Genomic DNA, 24,405 nt, shown 5'->3' with positions numbered 1-24,405 from the left:
ACATTACTCCCGGGCTGTTTCGGGTTTGACTGCGGCAGTGTCGGTAAATGATCAGCTGCTGCTCCGGGCATGGAAAACTCAGCTATCCGACTCGAATACAGCAAAAGAACCGGGCCGAGGGGAAAGTCTGCTGCAGGTAAGAATCTAACTGAAACTGACAGAGTGCATTTGTGAACTGATACAAATCGGTTTGCGTGTATTATAATTGTGGCCTTATTATTTAGTTTCGCATTTCTCAAACTCTCACACGAAACATGTTCATTATTCTGTGATTATGTGTTTTTGAATATGATACAAACCATTCAATAGTGTGTGTGTGTGTGTGCGCGTGTGCGCATGGGCGTGTTTCCTGCCACCAACACCTGAATTTCTGCTCTGTTGAATAAAGAAGTCAAAGTTAAAGTAAAAACGCCATTTTATGAAGAAAGGCAGTGAAACATTTCCAGGAGAAAAACACAGTAAGTATGTAAATCTAAAGGTAGAAGATGTGAATGTTATGAATCTACACTGGATGACAGTTCACAGTTCAGGTGATTTTTCCTGAAGTTGGATCTTCCACAGTTTACTGGAGGACTTGATTTCCTGGAAGTGAACCGTTAGATGATCCAGGATTAGATGGAACACACCCCATGTTGGAGTGAAGTAAATATGTGTCCTGCAGTGTTTCTCTCTTTAAGGATCTTTATTTCAAACTCTCCTCCTTTTTCCCAAATGAAGCTCTGGAGCGTGATCGCGGTTTGTATTCAGATCGTGTTCCTGCAAACAGCTGTCACTAAACACATCATGACTTTCAGGAGACAGGTTCTGATGTTTCTCGACTCGGCGGAAAATCCGCTCCATATCTCCTTTGGTGTGAAAGATGAAGTTAGAATATAGATGATGTATGGAAGCAGGGCAGCATGCGGGCTTGGGAATGTGCTGATATCGGACACAAGTGGCAAATTTCCCAAGTTAATTTCCAGAGAACGCAAACATACAAAGCACTGTTTCACCCCTGCAGAAGAATGTGGAGAAGCAAGCACATTACAGCCATTAAGGTGTAGTTTAGAGTCTATGAATCTGAACTGCATCACAGTGAACACATTCACAGCGTTTAAGGTTTAAAGACGAGCATGCGTATTATGTGTTGGTGAAACTACTGGTGTTTGTGTGTTTGGGGTATAAATGGACTGCTGTTTGTTTAATCGATATATGTATTACTTCTTTTAATATATTAATAATTTCTAATTGTTTGTTTTTATATTATTTGGTAGTGTAAGAATTGTGCGTTGATACTAAAGTGAGATTATTTCTCTAATAACATTCACGGACACAGACGAGCTCTTCTTCTTTCCAACTTTCTTCTTTTCTTTTTCAATCCCCTGTGCTCCTCTGCACACCCCCAAGAGCACCTGCTCGCTCACATCTTCCCTTCAAAATCCAAGTCCATCCAGAAATACACTATTTTCAGTGTTGAAATATAAGATACAATATTTCCTAAATTCAAAGCAACATACATTTTCAGTCCTGCATTACGGAGAGGCATTGTGTAATTCTTTCCTGTTTGGATTTACATAGTTAAAAATTTTGTTTATAATATTAATTTAACAAATCTCTCTCTCTCTCTCTCTCTCTCTCTCTCTCTCTCTCTCTCTCTCTCCTGCATTACGGAGAGGCATTGTGTAATTCTTTCCTGTTTGGATTTACATAGTTTAAAATTTTGTTTATAATATTAATTTAACAAATCTCTCTCTCTCTCTCTCTCTCTCTCTCTCTCTCTCTCTCCTGCATTACGGAGGCATTGTGTAATTCTTTCCTGTTTGGATTTACATAGTTTAAAATTTTGTTTATAATATTAATTTAACAAATCTCTCTCTCTCTCTCTCTCTCTCTCTCTCTCTCTCTCTCTCTCTCTCTCTCTCTCTCTCTGTAGGTTTACAGGTTCCTCTGTAGCAGTAGAAATGTCCTCCAGAATGAGTGAGTCTGTGAAACAGGACATAAAGAAAGATGAGAGGTGAGTGAAGGTTGTGACTCAGTGAAAAATAGAAATGTTCTCACATTCACCAACACTAAACAGATCAGACTCTGATGTGTATCTGTGAAAAGTGACGAGTAAAGAGTTGAATTTAGCAGCTTTGTCTCCAGATGTTCAAAACCAGCTGATGATTAATGACATTAAGCTACTGAGCAACATGTCTAACCCCAGGTTGTCCCTGTAGCTGTATAAATTATGAAGAATGGGATCAGTGTTAATAAGAACATCATCAGATTTTAACTCCAGTTTCATTATTCAGTGTTGCTGCAGAACAGTAATAATGATGCAGTGGTTGTGTGTGTTTAGTCTGATTCAGGGTAAGAGATCAGACTCACCTGAACCCAGCTGTGTGTCCATGAAGAGTGACTGGTCAATAAATGAGCCAATACTCTTTAAAGACACAGACTGTACTACTGATCTGAGGTGAGGACAGTTGAATGTATGAGTGCAGTGTTTTATCACTCACATTCTCACATAATCAAACATCTGTGTAATATGTGTGTATTCACTGCTTTGTGTTTGTAGTTATGAATATGATTTATAGTCTTTATTCTACTTTTAACAAGTGTTTTATTTGTTCACAGACTGCAGAAGAAGAAATCAAAGATCGCTGAGAAGAGTCATTTAGAGGCCATGTTCAAGGTGTGTGTGTGTGTGTGTGTGTGTGTGTGTGTGTGTGTGTGTGTGTGTGTGTGTGTCTATTCCACTCTCACTGCAGTGAACAGAATAAAATCCTGAGCAGCAGTAAGAGAAAACACGAGTGTGTTGTGTTTCCTCATTGGTTTGTACACAGAAAAATACTCAATAATTCACCTTCATGTTTATACTTTTCTGTGCTCTCAACTGAACCCAGTCTGTCTGGATGCCACCCACTGAAAAGGACTGATATAAACATTTTTATATAAAATATTTACAATCAGCATTATCTCATTGTAAATCTAAGCATTTGAGTCTTAATGGCCTTGCTCATGGGATTAGCAGGGATGTTGCATGGATTTTAAAATCATGTTCTTTTAAGTCAAAGTCTGATGTCTTAACCGGTGAGCTACAACTTCCCTTGTGTTTCTTATTTTTGTACATTAAATTAGGATCTGGAGCACAAAGTCATCAGTCTCATACAGAATGAACTGAAGAGATATAAGAAGCTCCTGAGTCCAGATTACCCAGCATGCTCTGAGAGGAAGGTGGAGGATGAGGAGGATCAGAGCAGTGTCAGAGAGGAAGTGCTGAAGATCACACTGCACTTCCTGAAGAACATGAAGCACACAGATCTCGCTAACACACTGCAGAACAGTAAGAGCTCATGGGGTTCTAACATCACTTTATCTTCAGAGGAAGGAAACTGCTGTACATTTATTAAACACATCTCATCATAATGATGTGCTTTTATCAACACAATATAATAAACATCAGTACTGACATTCCATATGATATACAGCTATGAAAATATCAGTAGCTCACAGAGATGATCAGAGAGTTTACATTTTATTCTTCTTTTTATCAGAACTCGTCTCTGTGTACCAGCGAAAACTCAAATCCAAACTGAGAGAGAAATGTAAAAGAATTACTGAAGGAATCTCACAGCATGGAAGCTCAGCGCTTCTGAATGAGATCTACACAGACCTCTACATCACAGAGGGTTGGAGTGGAGACGTCAATAATGAACATGAGGTGAGACAGATTGAGACAGTGTCCAGGAGACCAGCAACACAGGAGACACCCATCAAATGTAATGATCTCTTTAAAGACAAGTCCATCAGAAGTGTACTGACTAAAGGAGTTGCTGGAATTGGAAAAACGGTCTCTGTGCAGAAGTTAATTCTGGACTGGGCTGAAGGAAAAGCAAATCAGGACTTCACCTTCATGTTTCCATTTCCCTTTAGAGAGCTGAATCTGATGAAGCAAAAACATCTCAGTCTGATGGATCTTCTTTATCACTTTTTCCCTGAAATAAAAGAATTGCGATTAATAGACTGTGAGAGGAATAAAGTGGTGTTGATCTTTGATGGTCTGGATGAGTGTCGACTTTCTCTGAATTTCCAACAAAATGAGAGATTGTGTGATATGACAGAATCAGCCTCAGTGGATGTGCTGTTGATGAACCTCATCAAGGGGAATCTGCTTCCCTCTGCTCTCCTCTGGATCACCTCTCGACCAGGAGCAGCCAATCAGATCCCTCCTGAGTGTGTAGACCAGGTAACAGAGGTACGAGGGTTCAGTGATCCTCAGAAAGAGGAGTACTTCAGGAGGAGGATCAGTGATCAGAGCCTGACCAATAAAATCATCACACACATGAAGTCTTCCAGAAGCCTCTACATCATGTGTCATATCCCAGTCTTCTGCTGGATCTCAGCCACTGTTCTAGAGAGAATGTTGGGTGAAGCAGAGAGTGGAGAGATCCCCAAGACTCTGACTCAAATGTTTTCGCACTTCCTGATCTTTCAGATCAAACACAAGCACCAAAAGTACCATCAGATATGTGACCCTGATCCTCAGCAGACCAGAGAGAGTATCCTGGCACTGGGAAAACTGGCTTACCAACAGCTGGAGAAAGGAAACTTGATCTTCTATGAGGAAGACCTGAGAGAGTGTGGCATTGATGTCAGAGAAGCATCAGTGTTCTCAGGAGTGTGTACTCAGATCTTCAGAGAAGAGTTTGGGATTTACCTGGGGAAGGTGTTCAGCTTTGTACATCTGAGTGTTCAGGAGTTTCTGGCTGCTTTATACACATTTCTCTCATTTATCAACAAAAAGAGTAAAAAAAAAAAAAACAGCCGGTCAGATCTTTTTACCAAATCAAACATGTCTGCATTCCTGAGGGGTGCAGTGGACAAGACCTTAAAGAGTGAGAATGGACACCTGGACCTGATCCTCCGCTTCCTTCTCGGTCTCTCACTGGAGTCTAATCAGTCTCTCTTACGAGACCTACTGCCCCAGACAGGAAGTAGCTCTCACAGCAAACAGGAAACAGTCAAGTACATCAAGGAGAAGATCAGAGAAAATCCATCTCCAGAGAAATCCATCAATCTGTTCCACTGTCTAAGTGAACTGAATGATGATTCTCTAGTACAGGAAGTACAACGTTACCTGAACAGCAGTAATTCCAGGTGTCTCAGTGGAGTCAGACTCTCTCCTGCTCAGTGGTCTGCTCTGGTGTTTGTGTTGCTGAACTCAGAAGAGCATTTGGATGTGTTTGATTTGAGTAAATATGACAGATCAGATGAATGTCTTCTGAGGCTGCTGCCAGTGGTCAAAGCATCCAGAAAAGCTGTGTAAGTCATTTTAAAATGATTTCATAAATGTGTTACTAATTCCATAAATGTAGTTATTATTTTAAATGAACACTAATGACACTGCACTGATTGGGATCATGATTATCATTCATTACTCCAATCAGGTAACCAGTGTTTGCTGATGTGATTTAATCCATTGCTAAAAGCTAAAGTGCAGAATTCAAAATTATTGATCATTAGTGGTTGTAGTGACAGACTGTAAATTTTGTATATAAATGTTATCATTGTTTTGGAGTTGATGGAGATCCAAAATCACAATAAAAAACACAAAATCACAAGGGGACACAAAAACCTTACATATATGTTTTTTCTATGCACATTTGAATATATAAATATCTAAACTCATTACACAGGAAAATAAGATTATATAAAATAAAAAGTCTCCTGACTTTTGATTTATTTCACACTCGATCACAGATTTACCTAAAAACACAAATCGATCAAAATAAATTAAAATATTGTAGGGTGCCCACCCAATGGCCCAATGACGGAATCCACTGGTGTGGGTGAAGGTAATCTGCGTGTTAGTCCTGTAGTCCGGCTGTAAAAGATTACTTAAATAGATAGCATATTGTTATATTAATCCAATTTTAACCTCTAATCTGACTCCAATTTATAATAAAGATTTAACTTGAATATCTCTGATTCAAGCTGATCACCTTATTGGTTGTACTTCTTCTTTAATTTTAGTAGATTAATCTAAGCATTCCGTCTTTTCAATTAATCATTTATTATGGTCCTGGAGTCGCTTAGAACCTTGTGCTTGGCTAACTATACCTGCTCACGGAGGCACATTGGCCAGTCCAAATCTTAGTCAGAGAATATAACGGTAAACTAATTATTTTTTAAGTGGGCCGCTCAATGCTTCTCATTCATAAAGAACTATTGATTTAGTTACTTGGTCATAACTTGCTAAGTCAGTGATAGCCACAACACATGCTCACGGACACAAACTTGCCAGACTGTCCCTTAGTCAGAGGATATAACGGTTAACTATATTCTTTAAGTAGACCGCCAATGCTTGCTCATGCATAAAGAATACTGGATTTAGTCACTTAGTTATAACTTGCTAAAGTCAGAGATAGTCAGAAATCAGAAGGTCTCAGACGTTGTGCTCTATGCTCCATCCGTTCGTGAGCCTTCAGTTTGTACTATCCTGGTCACAGATTTGCAGTAACGCCAGACTGCATAATCAACTAGATATAAATGATTTCAGGGAATTTCAGAGTTAATCAAGAATTTTACATTTATTTGCCAGGCAATAATCAATAAACAAATGTTACATTTAAAACAAATAATAGAAGAAAGTTACATAACATGATTAACATTAAACCAAATAATTTATCAATGCAGTTTACTAAAGAATTGTTCACTATACCTGGCAAGAGAGACACACAGAGACTGTGTGGGAAGTTCTGACTATCGAATGCTTCCTAGACTGTTTCGCCAAATTTCCTAAAATACCCAAACCATCGTAAACACTTGTAAATTCAAAGTGATAAAAGTTTTGCACACCCTTTCTTGGGACAGGATGTGACCTAAAAACCAAATGTCACCTAGACCACCTGGTAAGGATCTTCTCCGGGGCAACCCTTATGTCAGTAGGACAGAATTTCCCCAAACCTGGGGTCTGTTCTACTGATGTGGGACTGAGATCATATTTTCAATCACACTGAGACCTTTAAAATGAACTCCTTCTGGACAGAAGAAGGTTATACAGATTGTGACTGGGATGTGAGGAGTCCATGATGATGTTGTGAGCTCTGCTGTGGTGAAGGTGCTCAATGTCTCAATGGCAGGTAGTCGGGTGTCAGTGATGCGGTGAGTGGTTTAGACTGCAGGGCGTTTCGTTCACAAACTGTGGACTTTCCATATCACACTCTGACGGAGTTGGTCAGGATGCTCTCAATGATGCAGCAGTAAAAAACCTGGAGACATATAGATTTTTCTAAATATTCTCAATAAGTATACCTTCCAAATCAGAGATGTAGACAGAGGAGTGCCCCTGCTCTTAGATCTCCAAAAGTACACAATAAGCTCGTTAGTATCCTTTGCATTGAGGGTCAGGTTGTGGTTATAACACCCCACTGCCAGAATGTGGTTCTCTTCCCTTTAGGCCAATTTGTCATTATTACTGATCAGGTCGACCACACTTAATGAAGATGGAGTAATGCAGAGAAGGGCAGTCATAGGAATAAAGTAGTGGGCTCAGAACACATGCCTTCCCTGTGGGATGCCAGTGTTCACATATATATATATATATATATATATATATATATATATATATATATATATATATATATATAGCCATGGTCGGAGGTGCACTGGATCTGAGCAGAGCACTTGGAGGAACTCTGGAGTGGAGCAGAGTGCTGGGTGAAACACTGAAGTAAAGCGGCACCCTCGGCGGAGCACAGGAGCGGAGCGGCTGTTAGCCCCACTTGGCCATTTTGCCGAAGAAGCAAGCCGGGAATTCCATCGTACTCTTGGAGGGGCATGGCGCAGCCGCGCTTGCATATCTCACCCACTGTGCGTTCTAACCTGAACAGTGTGGACTGTACACTCTTTTTACTACTGCGCTTTTTCCCAAGTGCACCTCGGATTACTTATCTATCCTTTACATTCTTTCCTGGACTGTGTGGACCTCGCCCCTCCAGGGCGTACCACGGATATTGCCATCTCTTACTCTATGCAAATCAAATCAAATCAAATTTTATTTGTCACATACACATATGTACGACATGCAGTGAAATGCTTTTTACAACGGTCCGGTATTAGGGAATAAAATGGGGTGAAAAGGAGAATAAAAAATATAAAAACAAAGAAAAAGAAGGAAGATAAATAAAGTATAAAAACTATAACAAAAAAAAAGAATATATGAGGATATAAAGATATATATATATATATATATATATATATATATATATATATATATATATATATATATATATATATACAGTTGTGTTAAAATTATTCAACCCCCAATGCTGTAAATGGTTTTAGGGAATTTAGTGTACATTTGTAATTGTATTCAGAATGAAATCCTACAAGGACTTCTTAAAGAACCATATGCAACTAAAATGACATCAATTAGTTTTGTAATACAGTAGTAAATGTTTCTTTTGTGAATTCTTCATTGACATAATTATTCAACCCATTAAAGACTACCACTCTGAAGAACAGAGGTTCAATTAAGTGTTTTCAATCAGGTATTGAAAACACCTGTGATATCAGGAGCAGCAATAAAGCCTAATAAGCACCAATTAGGCAGCTTTAAAATGACTGTGATACTCAGCTCCTTCTAGACATTTACTGGTGTGGTTACAAACATGGTGAGGTCAAGAGAATGGTCCAGGAAGACAAGAGAACAGGTGATTACTCTTCACAGGAAGGGCAATGGCTATAAGAAGATTGCGAAGATGTTAAACATACCAAGAGACACCATAGGAAGCATCATTCGCAAATTCAAGGCAAAGGGCACTGTTGAAACGCTACCTGGTCGTGGCAGAAAGAAGATGCTGACTTCGACTGCTGTGCGCTACCTGAAGCGTAGAGTGGAGGAAAGTCCCCGTGTGACTGCTGAGGAACTGAGAAAAGATTTGTCAGATGTGGGTACTGAAGTTTCTGCTCAGACAATACGGCGCACCCTGCGTAATGAAGGCCTCCATGCCAGAACTCCCAGGCGCACCCCCTTGCTGTCCCCAAAGAATAAGAAGAGTCGACTGCAGTATGCCAAAAGTCATGTGGACAAACCACGGAAGTTTTGGGATAGTGTTCTGTGGACTGATGAAACAAAATTAGAACTGTTTGGGCCCATGGATCAACGCTATGTTTGGAGGAGGAAGAATAAGGCCTATGAAGAAAAGAACACCTTGCCTACTGTGAAGCATGGCGGGGGGTCAATCATGCTTTGGGGCTGTTTTGCTTCTGCAGGTACTGGGAAGCTTCAGCGTGTGCAAGGTACCATGAATTCTCTTCAGTACCAGGAGATATTGGATGACATTGTGATGCAGTCCGTCACAAACCTGAGGCTTGGAAGACGTTGGACCTTTCAACAGGACAATGATCCCAAGCATACCTCCAAGTCCACTAGAGCATGGTTGCAGATTAAAGGCTGGAACATTTTGAAGTGGCCATCACAGTCACCAGACTTAAATCCGATTGAGAACCTCTGGTGGGACTTAAAGAAAGCAGTTGCAGTGCGCAAGCCTAAGAATGTGACTGAACTGGAGGCTTTTGCCCATGATGAATGGGCGAAGATACCCGTAGATCACTGCAAAACACTTGTGTCAAGCTATGCTTCACATTTAAAAGCTGTTATAACTGTAAAAGGATGTTGTACTAAGTACTAAGTTTGAATGTCACTTGGGGGTTGAATAAAACTGATAATGATGTGAGCTCAGAAAAGACATTTGTGGTTATTTCATTATAAATGTTATGTTATATTTGTCTGACCTACACGTGCCTCTTTGATTTAATTGTAAGCAGGATGACTGAATGATCATAATCAATGTCAAACCGACCAAAACAATCAATTTCAGTGGGGGTTGAATAATTTTGAACACAACTGTATATACAAAAAATGCTTATGGCAGTGTGCAGTTAAACAGTAAACAGTAAACAACAGTAAACAAGTTAAGCATGGTTTTTGATTGTCCATAAGGTGTCCGTGTGCGGTAAGGTGTGGTGTAAAGTGTCTATAAGTGTCCGTGTGCAGTAAGGTGTGGTGTAAAGTGTCCTTGTGTGGAATAGTGTGGTATAAAAAAATAAGAATATGAAAAATATGAAATGTAAAGTGCACTGTGCTGTGCAAGTGTTGTAGCACGAACAGTGAGATTTGTGCAGGAAAAAAAGGTCTAATGTTGGAGAGAGTGGGCCAGTTTTTTAGATCCTGGGTGTTTCCTGGTTTAAACTCCGAATGGCCTGCAGGAAGAAGCTCCTCCTCATTTTCTCTGTGTTCGCTTTCAGGCAGTGAAAGCGTTTCCCTGAATGCAACAAAGAAAAGAGTCCATTGTTGGGATCGCTGAGGTCCTTCACAATCTTCCTAGCTCTGTTCTGGCACCGTGTGCTGTACATGTCCTGCAGGTTAGGGAGCTCAGTGTGGATGGTACGTTCAGCTGAATGCACCACTTTTTGAAGGGCTTGCCTGTCCTGCATGGTGCTGTTCCCGAATTAGGAAGTGATGCTAACCGTCAGAACGCTCTCAATGGTGCAGGTGTAGAAAGTCTTTAGCACCTGAGAGGGTAGTTTAAAGTCCCTTAAGTGTCTCAGATGGTACAGACGCTGCCGGGCCTTCTTCACCAGGGTGTTGATGTGACAGGACCTAGACAGGTCCTGTGTGATGTGAACACCAAGGTACCGGAAACTGTCCACTCTCTCCATTGGGGTCCCGTTGATGTTTAGCGGTCGGTATGACCGCTCCTGCTTCCACGATCAACTCCTTAGTCTTGCTGACGTTCAGGAGAAGGTTGTTCACCTAGCACCATCTCTCTTGGTTTTAAACCTCCTGTAGGTAGGCCGTCTCGTCGTTGTTGGAGAGCCGGCCCACCACAACAGTGTCGTCAGCAAACTTGATGATGGTGGTGGAGTTGGAAGTGGCCACACAGTCATACGTGTACAGTGAGTACAGCAGGGGGCTCAGAGCACAACCCTGGGGAGCTCCAGTGCTGAGGGTGAGGGTGGATGAAGTGTTTTTTACCACCCGTACAGCTTGTGGTCTGTCAGTCAGGAAGTTAGAGATATATACCTCTCCGGCTCTCTCGGCGTGCACGCTGGTTGTGCCGCTAGCGCCACTAGCGTGGTTAGCTGCAGCCTCGAAATGAGCGTAAAAGGTGTTTGGCTCGTCTGCCAGAGAAGCGTCCACATCCACAATTCTGGAAGATGGTGTTCTATAGTCCGTTATTGTCCATAGTCCTTGCCACAGGCTCCTAGTGCCACCTTGTTGGAACTGTGACTCTAGTTTTCTCCCAAAGCACCGCGTTGCATCCTTCACCGCTCTGCGAACGCTGTAAGACGCAGCCTTGTATTCACCAATGTTCCCGGTGGCGAGCCCCGTGTTGTAGGCAGCGGAGCAGGATCTTAGAGCGTCGCGGAGGGTTTTAACCACCCACGGCTTCTGTCTGGGAAACGTTCTCAAAGTGTTTTTTTGCACCGTATCATCCGCTAGTTTCCCGTTGAATCCCACAACCGCTTCCGTAAACATGTTGACGTCATCAGAGCTGCGCCGGAACATGTCCCAGTCTGCGTCATCCAAAGCGCCCACCGATTGGACAGTCCATCACGCGACCTCCCTCTGAACCGGAGCTTCCTGTTTCAGCCTTTGTTTGTAAACAGGCATGAGGAAGATGGCGGCATGGTCCGATTTCCCAAACGGTGGACTTGGTTGTGCCTTGTAGCTGTTCTTGAATGTTGTATAGCAGTGGTCCAGTGTTCTTTCGCCCCTGGTGGGGCAGGTGATGTGCTGATAAAAGTTTAATTGGCACTGTTGAAATCTCCTACCACAATGAGCGCAGCGTCCCGATGCTGTGTTTGGTCTTGCGTTAGTGTCTCATGTAAGTCCCATACTGCAGTGTCCATGTCCGCTGGCTGACTATGACCGAGCTGAATTCCCGACGTAGATAAAAGGGCTGACATTCGATGGTCAGTAGTTCCAGATTTGGTGTGCAGGAGCGTGAAAGAGGAACGATGCTCGCGCTGTCGCACCAGTGGTTGTTCACCATCAGACACACTCCACCTCCTCCTGACTTCCCCGACTCTAGTGTTCTGTCCATGCGGTAAACCGAGAAAAACTCGGCCGGCTGGATGGCGTGGTCCGGTAACACTAGGTTCACCATGTCTCGGTGAAGCAGAGAAGGTTGCAGTCCCGAATGTCTCTCTGGAACTTGACCCTTGCCCTGAGGTCATCGAGCTTGTTCTCCAGTGACTGGACATTGGCTAACAGGATACTAGGAAAGGGAGCGCGGTGTGCGTGTGCCTTTAGCCTGTTCCTGACGCCGGCTCGTTTCCCTCGCGGACGCCGGTACAGGTCGCGTCCTTTGTGCTCCCTCGGGATCTCGTTTGGCCAGCATGGGTCCGGGTTTAAAAACAGCAAAAGGTGAGTGCATTGTACACCAATAGATATAAGAGTGTCTCTGTTATATCTAATGTTGTCCATCTTGTGTAAATGAAAATAAAACTAGTTAAATAAAAGTATAAAATAAACAAAAAAAGAAAAAACGTAGCTGGAGCAGTTGTGACGGCAGCCGACCTCACCGGCGCCATCTTTTTTTTTTTTTTTGTCGTGAGTGTATGTTTATCTGCCACTCCAGTAATAAACTAAATCAAACTGTACTCTGGCTTCTGCCTCCGTTCTTTGCTGCATAACAGAAGAACGGACCTTCAAACATGAAGAAGAGGACTCGCGCTTCCGCGACGAACTGGCAACCGAACTTGGCCCCTCCAAGAGTACGATGGAATACCCGGCTCGCTTCTCCGGCAAAATGGCTGAGTGGGCTGAGTGCCACTTCGCTCCAGTGTTCCGCCGAGTGCTCTACTTCGCTCCTGAATTCCTCCGAGCACTCCGCTCCACTTCGGTATCCCGCCGAGAGCTCCACTCAGCTCCAGTGCTCAGCCAAGGGTGCCGCTCCGCTCCTGTGCTCCGTCGAGGGTGCTGCTCCACTCCAGAGTTCCTCCGAGTGCTCCGCTCAGATCTATTGCACCTTTAAGCATGTCTCTCCACTCCCGAATTCCTCCAAACGCGGCACTCTGCCTCAGAGCTCCACCGAGACTTCCGCCGAGCATGTTTTACCACCACCCGGCTGCGAAAGGGATGTTGTACCGCTCCCAGGCAGCAAAAAGGAGGTCATACCACCACCGGGCCGTAACACGTAAAATAGTCGTCGCCAAATCCCTCCGGAGGTGCCGACATACCTCCAAGCTCCTCTGAAGGCGACGTCTCACCCCTGAGCTCATCTGAAGGCGACGTCTCATCTGCAAACTCCTCTGAAGGCAACGTCTCTCTCTGGAGCCCCTTTGAAGACGACGTATCGCCCGCAAGCCCCTCTGAAGGCAACGCTTTGCCCCCGAGCTCCTCCGAAGACAACGTCTAGAGTCCCTCAGAAGGCGATGTCTCGCCCCCGAGCTTCTCAGAAGTCGATGGCTCGCCTCCAAGTCTTTCTGAGGGCGATGTTTCTACTCCAAATCCCTCTGAAGGAGACATTGTGCGGCGAAACCTCACCATGAGTGTCTTCGCCCTTCAAGCTCACTCAGAGGGCGATGTCGTGGTCCCAAGATCCTCTGAAGGCAACGTCAGCTTCAGAGCCCCTCCAAAGGCACCATCGCAGATCCAACCTCCTCAGAAGGTGACGTCTCGCCTCCAAAATCCTCTGAAGGTGAAGGTCTGCCGCTATCATCCCGAACGTCCCCATGAATCGCCCGGTGAAAATGGCGTACAAGCCAAAATTCCACCTGTTTGCACTCTACATCTTATAGCCCCGAAAGAGAGCCTCCCCAGACAGGAGAGAGATGAAGAACACGATCTCAGCTCATTCGGTGGGGAATTGGGATGATTAAACATCCATGTACCTGCCGACGCTCTGTAGGAAGCCGCTCCATTTGGCCCCTGATACCTGAGGAGCGGCAGTGGGCTTCCGGGTGAAATCCGAAGCAGAAATGGGCTGCCGATCCATTGCGGTAGAGCGATTCCTCCTTTTACGGTTGTGGTTGGATCTTCTGTCATAGCCTAATGGGGAACAGGTCTCAGCAATTAGCGTTAGGGGCGGCTGAGAGAGAGCCGCAGAGGGGGCGTGGCAGGAGGATCTCTGACAATTATATTATATTATATTATATTATATTATATTATATTATATTATATTATATTATATTATATTATATTATATTATTGTTAGATTTTTATCATGCTAAAAACGAAACCTAATTCTTGGATTTTCCATATGACCTGCGATGCCCGTGGTGGTGATAGAAACTCCCTGTATACCTTACATACTTAACACTATCTTAACATTAAATATGATATTTTATTATTATTTTAAAACTAATTAGGTTAATTGACAACAGGTCAGTTTAAATTTAATTCAGTTTAAAGAATTTGGATAATTTTAGAATAAATTATTTAAAGAATTAAAATGTATTCTTAGGTGTGTATCTGTATATGCATATATATTACTTACATTGTAGCTGCTTTTAATTCTGTAAGTGAACAATACTCACATCAGAAATGATATCACTGTGCTGCACTGATATCACACACTCCATTCCTAATACAGAGAGAGAGAGAGAGAGAGAGAGAGAGAGATGGATAGATAGATAGATAGATAGATAGATAGATAGATAGATAGATAGATAGATAGATAGATAGATAGATGATAGATAGATAGATAGATAGATAGATAGATAGATAGATAGATAGATAGATAGATAGATAGATAGATAGATACTTTATTCATACCAATGGGGAAATTAAACGTAATAAGTAAAACATTTATTTATACATTTATATCATCTTTATTGAACTGCTAGCAGCAACTATACACCAAAACGTCCATATTAGAGTTCAAACATTAAACATAGAACAAGAAATCAGTCAGATGATATATTATTGTACTTACAAGATCCCCTTTCATCATTACAAGAAACATTATTCTTCCATATTTCTGAATACTAAGTCAACTGGAGTAAATTTTCTATTCCTGCATTGATCCCAATAGTTTAGATGTCCCTTCATGCAACAATCACATCACATATTTCGGCATTAATGTTTCCCCTCAGACTGTCAGAACTGGTTGGTCTTAATTTCAGTCCATTACTCAAAACAATAAATGATGATCTTCAACATTGGAGGAATTTATCACTGTTAATTATGAGTAGAATACCAGTCATTAAAATCATTATACTTCCTAAACTAAACTATTTATTTTCAATTGTTCTATTACAACCACCCTTGCTTGCTTTAAATCTTTGGACTCAGTCATTACCAAATTCTACTGGAAAAATAAGCATTAAACTAACTTCTCTAAAGAAGGTAAAAATACAAGGAGGATTGGAAGCAGCACATTTCTATCATTAATCTCTGGCTACTCAGCTTCAACAGATATACAAATGGATCCACCCAAACTCGTTAGAAAATATATGGTTAGATATTAAGCAAACAATTTGTAAGGACATTTAAATTTCAGATTCACCATTCTACAGACAGACAATCAAAAATATACTCATGTATTAAAGCACCAACTATAGCAGTAGCTTTGACAGCCTGGTGGAAATTTTACAGCTAGTAAGAAGCCACTTAACTTGCACACTTGGGCAGAAAATGGCATTTCACAACTCCAACACATCTTTCCTAGTAATAATCTGCTCTTATTTTCACACTTGGTGCAGAAATACAGCATCAGGAGTAATAGATTTTTTTGAATATCTAGAAATAAAATCATCTTAAAATCATCATCAAAAATCAATATTCAAACTATTAATCCAGACCTTTCACCTTCAATCTCAGAGTGAATTAATATATCGTCCTCAAATAAAAAAATATATATCAAAATGTACAGATTAAAATAAAAGAAAAAGAAAAACCCAGACACATACAGTATGTTCATGCCATTTGGTATTGTACCCAAATTAAACATTTTTGGGAAAAGGTATTTGAGTCATTTTTCTTTACTTTGGGACGTCACATACCAATTTCTCCATCACTTTGTTTACTAGGTTATAAATCCAAATTCAGTTTAGACAATATAAATAGTCAGTAACTTTTAATGGCACCAGCTATCACCAAGAAAACTATCTTCAAGAACTGAAAATTAAGAAATTCAATACATATTGCATTCTGGAAAAATCTATTCATTTATTATATTTCAATGGAAAGTCTCCAGTTCATTTAATAGTTATACAGTAGATTTATACGCTTTTTTGTTAGTTCTCGTTAACTTTCAGCAGTCATACAGCTGTAGACTTTCTTTGTTTAACCACCATTTCTGCAACTAAATTAATATTTTTATTTTTTATTATTTTTTAACATTCATATTTGAAGTTTTGTGGAGGGTCAATATTCTCCTCCCATTTGTAGATGCAATGATGCAAGCACACATACACAGGTATACATGCATACACACACACACACACACACACACACACACACACACACACACACACACATGATTCTGTATTTGGCACATGTAGATGTTGTCATATTCTTTACTTAGCAAAATAAAATATATAAAAAATTATATAATAAAAAAAGAAACATTCATATAAACCCCACCTATTTTTTTCATTTCTATATTACATGCACTTTGTGCTGCTTTGTGTAACATTACAACCTGCTGATGTTTACACACTGCACTGATTTAATACTGAGGCTGTATTTACTGTGTGTGTGTGTGTGTGTGTGTGTGTGTGTGTGTGTGTGTGTGTGTGAGATGTCAGTGTTCTGACTTATCATCATTTCTGTCCCAGGTTGTGTTGGTGTAATCTCACAGAGGAAAGCTGTAGAATTATGTCCTCAGTTCTCAGTTCAAACTCCTCCAGTCTGAGAGAACTGAACCTGAGTGGGAATAAACTGCAGGATTCAGGAGTAAAGCTGCTCTCTGCTGGACTGGAGAATCCACACTGTACACTAGAGATATTGAGGTCAGATCATCACTTACACACTGTAGATCCTGCATTTCTGTCATATGGCTGTTTTAGATAATTAAAATGTTGTGTGTCCTGAAGCACAATTTAAATAAAGCAGCAACAACTGCTATAGTTTTCCAGATTTAAAAATAACCAACACTGAAATAGTGTGTGTGTGTGTGTGTGTGTGTGTGTGTGTGTGTGTGTGTGTGTGTGTGTTTGAGATGTCAGTGTTCTGATTTATTATAATTTCTCTCCCAGTTTTTGTTACTGTAATCTCACAGATGAAAGCTGTAGAATTCTGTCCTCAGTTCTCAGTTCAAACTCCTCCAGTCTGAGAGAACTGGACCTGAGTGAGAATCACCTGCAGGATATAGGAGTGAAGCTGCTCTCTGCTGGACTGGAGAATCCACACTGTACACTGGAGATACTGAGGTCAGATCATCACTTACACACTCTGTTTATTATTTTAGTTTCAGTGAAACATTTCACTCTTTACTGAGGTTGGAATGGGTAATAAATAATAGATGTGTTGGAGGTTGTATTTAGAAATATGGATATAAAGATAAAACTTTAAGTGTTATTGCTGCTGGTTTGGTAATTTATAGTCATAACATGATTAATTTGATATTTACTATCAGTCTGTTTATTTCTGTAAAGCTGCTTTGTGACACTGATCAACTGTTAAAACACTGTGTGTGTGTGTGTGTGTGTGTGTGTGTGTGTGTGTGTGTGTGTGTGGGTGTGTGTGTGTGAGAGAGAGAGAGATGAGAGACTTTTGACTTTTTACAGTCGTTTATTTGACAAGTCATATTATATAACAAATTGTGTCAGGTTAAATAAACACTTTAACTAAATAAGTAAATAATAATATAAAAAAATAATAATAATAAATAAATAAAAATAAATAAATAAATCATACATGACAGTTAAAGGTTTGTGTTGTGGGTGTGTTGAGATCATTTAGTCCAGTTCTGGTGCAAAGTGCAATTCTTCTTCTACTACAGAACACATAACTTCTTCATAACATCACACAGCCTTAAACATCTTCAGATCCCTCATACTCTTATTAAAAATATCAATCAAAATACTTCATTTTGTGTCGGGAGAAGATTATTTTGGCATCATAGTCTGCATTCTGTGTATCTTGTTCTATCTGCTAAGGTATCTTGTTCTATCTGCATCTTGCCCCTGTCACTTGGAAACACGGGATCACTAGGTCTTTCAGGACAGGCGCAAAAAAGATACTCTAGACACTCGACAGACAGACAGACAGACAGACAGATATTTTTTAGACATTTCTGCTTCATTTACACTATAGACCACACAAAACAGTTCCCTTTCGGGAACTCGAGCTGCGTCACACCGCTTTGGAAACGCCTTTGTGGCGGGGCGATGTCGCGACCAGAAAGCTACAAAAAGCGCGTGCAGTGGTGCGATGCTAGCTTCTGTTTGCTCAGGTAAGCGTTTTGTGTGTGAATCTGTGCAGACATGAGCTTTAATAGCAAGCAGAATTCCGTCTGTGTCTTCCTTCTTGCCCCACTTCATTCGGGCGGGAGTTGGGGGTTGGACACACACAGCCGATGTGTTGTTTGCTTAGGAGAGGAGCATGCTCAGTCGGCTCTCGAGGGAGTAATCTTTAGCATTGTAGCTGTATGGCTATGCCCCGCTCCCGGAGAGCGCACTTCGAGGAGAGGTCATGGGGAAGTCATGGGGCTTGCAGGTAGATCTAGCAGAAGGCATGGAGATAGATGAGTCCTCTCCGGCCTCACCTGCCGGGTCAAGTGCTTGTTCCCTGCGGAAAGCATGCCCTTTGGCGGTTTCTTCTCCCGGCGCAAGCAGAGGAGGGAGAGATTTTGGAGGCTAGCGAGCCCATGGACTTCTCACAGCATCTGCTGTATAAGGAGCTCCTGGAAATAGTAACATGGGCCGTGTCCTAACTCGAGTTAGTTTGGCGGAGCGAGAGGCGGAAGCAGCACACACCCAGTAAGCTGGATGAGTGCTTCCTGCGCCCCGCGTCACAGCCTCCATGCAGGGGCCTGCCTTTTTTCACATTATTGGGTTTAAGGAGTGTGGCATTGGGGCGATGCCACGGGTAGAAGAGACGCCAGCTAGCTATCTTTCCCTCAGCATAGCATCGGCGCATAAGGCCCCAGTATTGCTTTCTAAACTGTTGCAAGCCACTTTGGTTCTAGTAGGCAAGGCTTATGCACCAGCGGGTCAGGCTGCGGGTTTCCTCCACATAATGAGTGTGTTGCAGGCATACCAGGCTGACCTGCTGCGGGAGATGGATGAGGGATTCAGCTCTGGGGCTGACGATATTAAGGAGTTACATTGCGCTGCCGACCTATCCCTTAGGGCCACCAATGAAACAGCTAAGGCCGTAGGTCGGTCCATGTCAGACCAGAAACCAAAAAGCAATCTGCGGCGTTTCAGTGGTACCTTCGCCGTGGCTCTCATGCGGCTGCTCGGCGGGTGCAGCCCCAGAGTGGCATTGCCGGGCACCGCCCCGCCGGTGACGTCACGCCTTGCCGTTGACCGGATTTCACATGTAATTCAGAGTGTGAGCAACACTGCGGCATTCCCAAAGCGTTGTGATGCAGCGTCTTGTTCCCTCAGAGAACTAGGGTTACATACAAAACCTAGAGACATTCCTGATCAGCTCGAGATTATTTGCTTCTGGAACTTTAATAAACTGGTTTTCTACATATTTAACATCATGTTTTGGTCTTTTGTTTAAGATGTGTTCTAATATAATCATAATTTCTTCCCCAGGCTGTGTGTGTGTGTGTGTGTGTGTGTGTGTGTGTGTGTGTGTGTGAGTGAGTGAGACAGAGAGAAATTAGTCTTCTTACAGTTTTTTATTTGACACAAGTTGTGTTATTTAACAAATTGTATCAGGTTGACCCAACAAAAATAAAAAATGAATCAGTTTAATCATCTCATAAACCTGTTTCTCCAGACGTATTTAAAATTAGGAATTAAACACTGAAAAGTAAAATCCTCATTAAAAGACCTTAAGATACATTTTAAAAGCACAAGCAGAGACTGTAACTTGGAGCAGTGTGTAAAAGCATATAAAACAGTTTCTCTTTGTGAACGGAACGAACAGTCTTTTAAAATATCATTGATAAAATACAAATAAAAGTGTAAAGAGATAATATGGTGTAAAATCCTCCATTGGAAGCTGATTTTTGGTTAACTGTGGTTTGTACAGTGTCTACACTCTGGTTTAATATAATTTCATCAGAACATTTCACTACTGGGTGTCCCAGGTGTACAGTTCTGACTTTTTTGGCAGCAGGGTCAGGATGGCTCTCCTGCAACTCGATGGGAGCTCTGTTCTTTAGAACCTCCAGCACGTCCTGACCCAGACTGCCTTGAAGAACAAAAGTGATTTAAAAGCAAGGCAACACCACCATTAACTGACATGTTGTGATTTAAAAACCCCTGTTACTGCCTCTGCCAGTGCAGGCAGCTCCAGAACTGCTCCAGACTCCACTGTGTTTTTTACTAGTTCACAAGATTTTTCCGGGTCCGGTTTAGCTGAGCAGGGGTTTCTTTAGGGTGGATATGTCACTAGTAGACCTCTGTGCTGTAGTCTGAGCTTGGGGCTTTCGCTGCTAAGGCCCTGGTGCCGCAGCGGTTGTGGGGCTTTCAGTAGCGGGCCCAGCTGTAGCCGCAGGGGGAACGGATCCAGCAGACTCAGCTGCGTCTTGCCCTGGATGCTTGGAAACACTGGGGTCACTTTGTCTTTCAGGACAAGCACGAACATGATGCTATATTTGAGCACATTTAAAACATTACATTTCAGCATCGGTAAAAACCAAGATATTGACCTTCATTTAGAACCATAAAAAAAATCCTGAAAGACAATCACTGCTTAACCAGAGGATTTTCTCACACTCACACACACAGCACCTGCACACTGTGTCCCAACCTCTAACAAACACTCCTCGACACTCAAACACACACCACCCTCACACGGTGTCCCAACCGCTAACGCACTCCACACACACACACACACTGTCTCCCAACCTCAAACAAACATTCCTCTACATTCGCCCTGCACACCGTGTCTCAACCGCTAACACACACTCCTCTACACTCACACACAGCACCCACACATCGTGTCCCAGCCTCTAACACACACTCCTCTACACTCATACACCAACACACACACACCACCCACACACCATGTCCCAAATGCTAACACACACTCCTCTACACTTGCCCTGGACACCACCTACACACCATGCTGACGAGTCAAATTTTCTTACAGCCTCGTGCTCAGAGATGCCATGCTGCACACCAGTGTTGGGCAGTAGCGCGTTACTAGTACGCAGTTACTTTTGACAGTAACTTATACTGTAACGCGTTACTTTTTAAATAAAGTATCTCTGTTACCGTTACCGTATGGTGCGTTTGTGTGTTCCTTTTTTAAATGAATGAGTTTCGGCTGAAGTGTAGACTACAGTCTAACCTGTTTACAGCAGCGTTGCATTGTAGGATTGGAGGATAAACCACTGTAAACACGAAGAAGACGCACATTGTTGATAGTTTTCATACTTCAGCTGTGAAAGTAACATTTTTAAGAGCTCAACACAACAGCTTTTATGATGCAGAAGCCACTTTAGTTTTTGATTGTGAATATATTATTCAGCTTGTTTTGTTATTTATTTCAGAAATCCTTGTGATATATTCAGTTTGTGCTGGTCTGACTTTAATAAAATAGTGTATAAAATTACTTGGTGTTTAAGTCAGTTTTGTGTTTGTATACACCATAACGCATAAAAGGGCATTAATGGGAACATTAAAGAAGGTTCTTTAATAGTTACTTTAAACAGTAACAAATTACTTTTTGGTGCAAGTAATTGAGTTACTTTTTGAATGAAGTAACTAGTAACTGTAACTAGTTACTATTTTTTAGTAACTAACAACACTGCTGCCCACACGCTAGATTAATCCAAGATGTTTTATGGAAAATAATTGAGAAAAAGCGGCGGAAAAACGCCAACATGCCAACCGCTCTAACACACTTTACATACCATTCTCACCCTTCCCCCGCACATGCGCAGACGGAGAGAGAGAGATAGATATATCTCATTGTTCTGATATAATGTGTGTGTGTCTGTGTGTGTTTTGAGATGTCAGTGTTCTGATTTATCATAATTTCTCTCCCAGGCTGCGTTACTGTAATCTCACAGAGGAAAGCTGTAGAATTCTGTCCTCAGTTCTCAGTTCAAACTCCTCCAGTCTGAGAGAACTGAACCTGAGTAGGAATAAACTGCAGTGTTCAGGAGTGAAGCTGCTCTCTGCTGGACTGGAGAATCCACAATGTACACTGGAGATACTGAGGTCAGATCATCACTTACACACTGATCCTGCATTTCTGTCATATGGATGTTTTAGATTAATAAAATGTTGTGTGTCCTGAAGCACAATTTAAATAAAGCAGCAACAACTGCTATAGTTTTCCACATTCATAAATAACAAACACTGAAATAGACGTTTAACAATCTGGAGCTTTGTCTTGCTTTGTGTGTGTGTGTGTGTGTGTGTGTGTGTGTGTGTGTGTGTGTGTGATGATCTATAATTGTTGATCTCTCTACAGGCTGGATTGGTGCAGTATTAGAGGTGAAGGTTGTGCAGCTCTGGTTTCAGCTCTGAGGTCAAACACCTCATCACACCTGAGAGAACTGAATCTGAATTACAATAAAGCAGGAGAATCAGGAGTAAAGCAGCTCTCTGATCTACTGAAGGATCCACACTGTAAACTGGAGACACTACAGTGAGTTACTGACACAAACACACACATTTTGAGGAATCTGAAGACTGATTCTGAAGAACATATGACTAAATCTGATGATTCTGTTTTTTTTTATCTTTCTTAACAGATATAAGCAGTGAGGTTCCTGATCTGATCAGTGTTTTATACAGAAGATGATGAGGATAAACTCTTCCAGTACAAAGCTCATTATAACAGCTGTGAGAGCGGTTTTTCAGATCAATGTCCTGTTCCTGAACTCTCGAGAGCTGTGATTGCTTCTCTTGCCTTTAAATCTTCACTTCATGCTCTTTTATCGTGAGCTGCCAACTGGGATCTACTGCACTGGCCAGAGTCTGCTCAAGACTTACCTCATCCTCCTCCAGCTCAGTCATGGCCTTCGTTCTGCTGCAAACCTGGAGAGGTTGGTAGGCTGTGTGGTGCCTCCTGGAAGTGCTTCCCATTCTGGTAGGACCTGTTGGGTCACGAGTGTCTCATATAGTGGCATTTTGCCTACATTTATGCAAACTGTCCAGCAAACTGGCACATTGAAAAAATCAGCAAAGATGAACAGATCAACCTTCCTGCATCTATCAAAGTCCTCCAATGTAGGACAGAACATAAACATAACTAAATCAAATGCCATAATACCACCAACATAATACACCAAAACAGCACAAAACTCCAAATATGTTATGATCCAGTCTACTGAAGAAGCTGCTCGGATGAGTAGTGAAACATTTTCCTCCAACCGGATAGAAGTCCAAGTAACATGATTCAACTTGCAGATAACCACAGCTGGATAACTGACAATCTTCACAGACAGACTGAGTCTATGGTCAGACCACACAGAGTCAAGTCAAGAAGCTTTTATTGTCTTTTCAACCATATATAGCTGATGCAGTACACAGTGAAATGAAACAACGTTCCTCCTGAACCCAGGTGCTACATGAAACAAAAATCACAGAAAACAGAAACACAGGGCCAAGACTAGTAAGTGTCCTCGCCACATAAAGTGCATCGTGTGCAACCTAGTGCAAACAGTGCAAAGACAACACAAGACAGTGCAAGACATATACACAAAATAGCTCCGCCAGTAAACCTGTTGTAAAGAGACAAAGTGAACAGTAGTAAAAATGTAAACAAAATGTTAACAAAATGTTGTGCAAAGAGCAATAGCAGCAATCCAGAAAAGATGTGCAAAACAGACATGTATCAGTTTATGGTAATGAGGTGATGTAATATGAGTTGTACTGAAGACATGGGTGTGCAAAGTGAGTAGAAGTGTGTGTTGATCCCGGGTAGTGTGTGCTGATCAGTCACACAGTTGTGTGTGTGTGTGGTCAGTTCTGTCTTGAGAAGCCTGAGGGAACGAACTGTCACAGTCTGGATGTGAGGCCGAAATGCTTAGGATCCGCATCCCTAATGGCTGGAGGGTGAAGAGTGTGTGTGAGGGGTGTGTGGGGTCATCCACAATGCTGTTGGCTTTACGGATGCAGTGTGTGGTGTAAATGTACATGATAGAGGGGAGAGAGAGACTCAGATGATCTTCTCAGCTGTCCTCACTGTACTCTGCAGGGTCTTGCTATCTGAGACGGTGCAGTTCCCAAACCAGGTAATGATGCAGCTGCTCAAGATGCTCTTAGTGGTCCATCTGTAGAACGTGGTCAGGATGGGGCAGGAGATGGGCTTTCCTCAGCCTTCTCAGGAAGTAGAGATGC

The 24,405-nt window shown here is 41.9% G+C and overlaps 2 protein-coding genes across 2 annotated transcripts in view; one reads left to right on the top strand and one right to left on the bottom strand.

Moving 5' to 3' along the window:
* LOC124376788 (NACHT, LRR and PYD domains-containing protein 12-like) lies at window positions 1–23,623 on the top strand. Its single transcript, XM_046836062.1, has 11 exons — window positions 1–136; window positions 1,913–1,993; window positions 2,321–2,437; window positions 2,599–2,656; window positions 3,103–3,307; window positions 3,519–5,286; window positions 16,759–16,932; window positions 17,179–17,352; window positions 22,102–22,275; window positions 22,532–22,708; window positions 22,815–23,623. The coding sequence occupies exons 1-11, from the start codon at window positions 48–50 to the stop codon at window positions 22,825–22,827; spliced, it is 3,030 nt and encodes a 1,009-aa protein (XP_046692018.1). The 5' UTR covers window positions 1–47; the 3' UTR covers window positions 22,828–23,623.
* Window positions 1–24,405, bottom strand: part of LOC124377357 — a 291,851-nt gene that overhangs the window by 55,576 nt on the left and 211,870 nt on the right. The gene's annotated exons all lie outside the window — the stretch shown is intronic.

Source organism: Silurus meridionalis, chromosome 23 (genome assembly GCF_014805685.1).
Source record: "Silurus meridionalis isolate SWU-2019-XX chromosome 23, ASM1480568v1, whole genome shotgun sequence".
Lineage (NCBI taxonomy): Eukaryota > Metazoa > Chordata > Actinopteri > Siluriformes > Siluridae > Silurus > Silurus meridionalis.
This window is presented reverse-complemented; position numbering and strand designations above follow the sequence as displayed.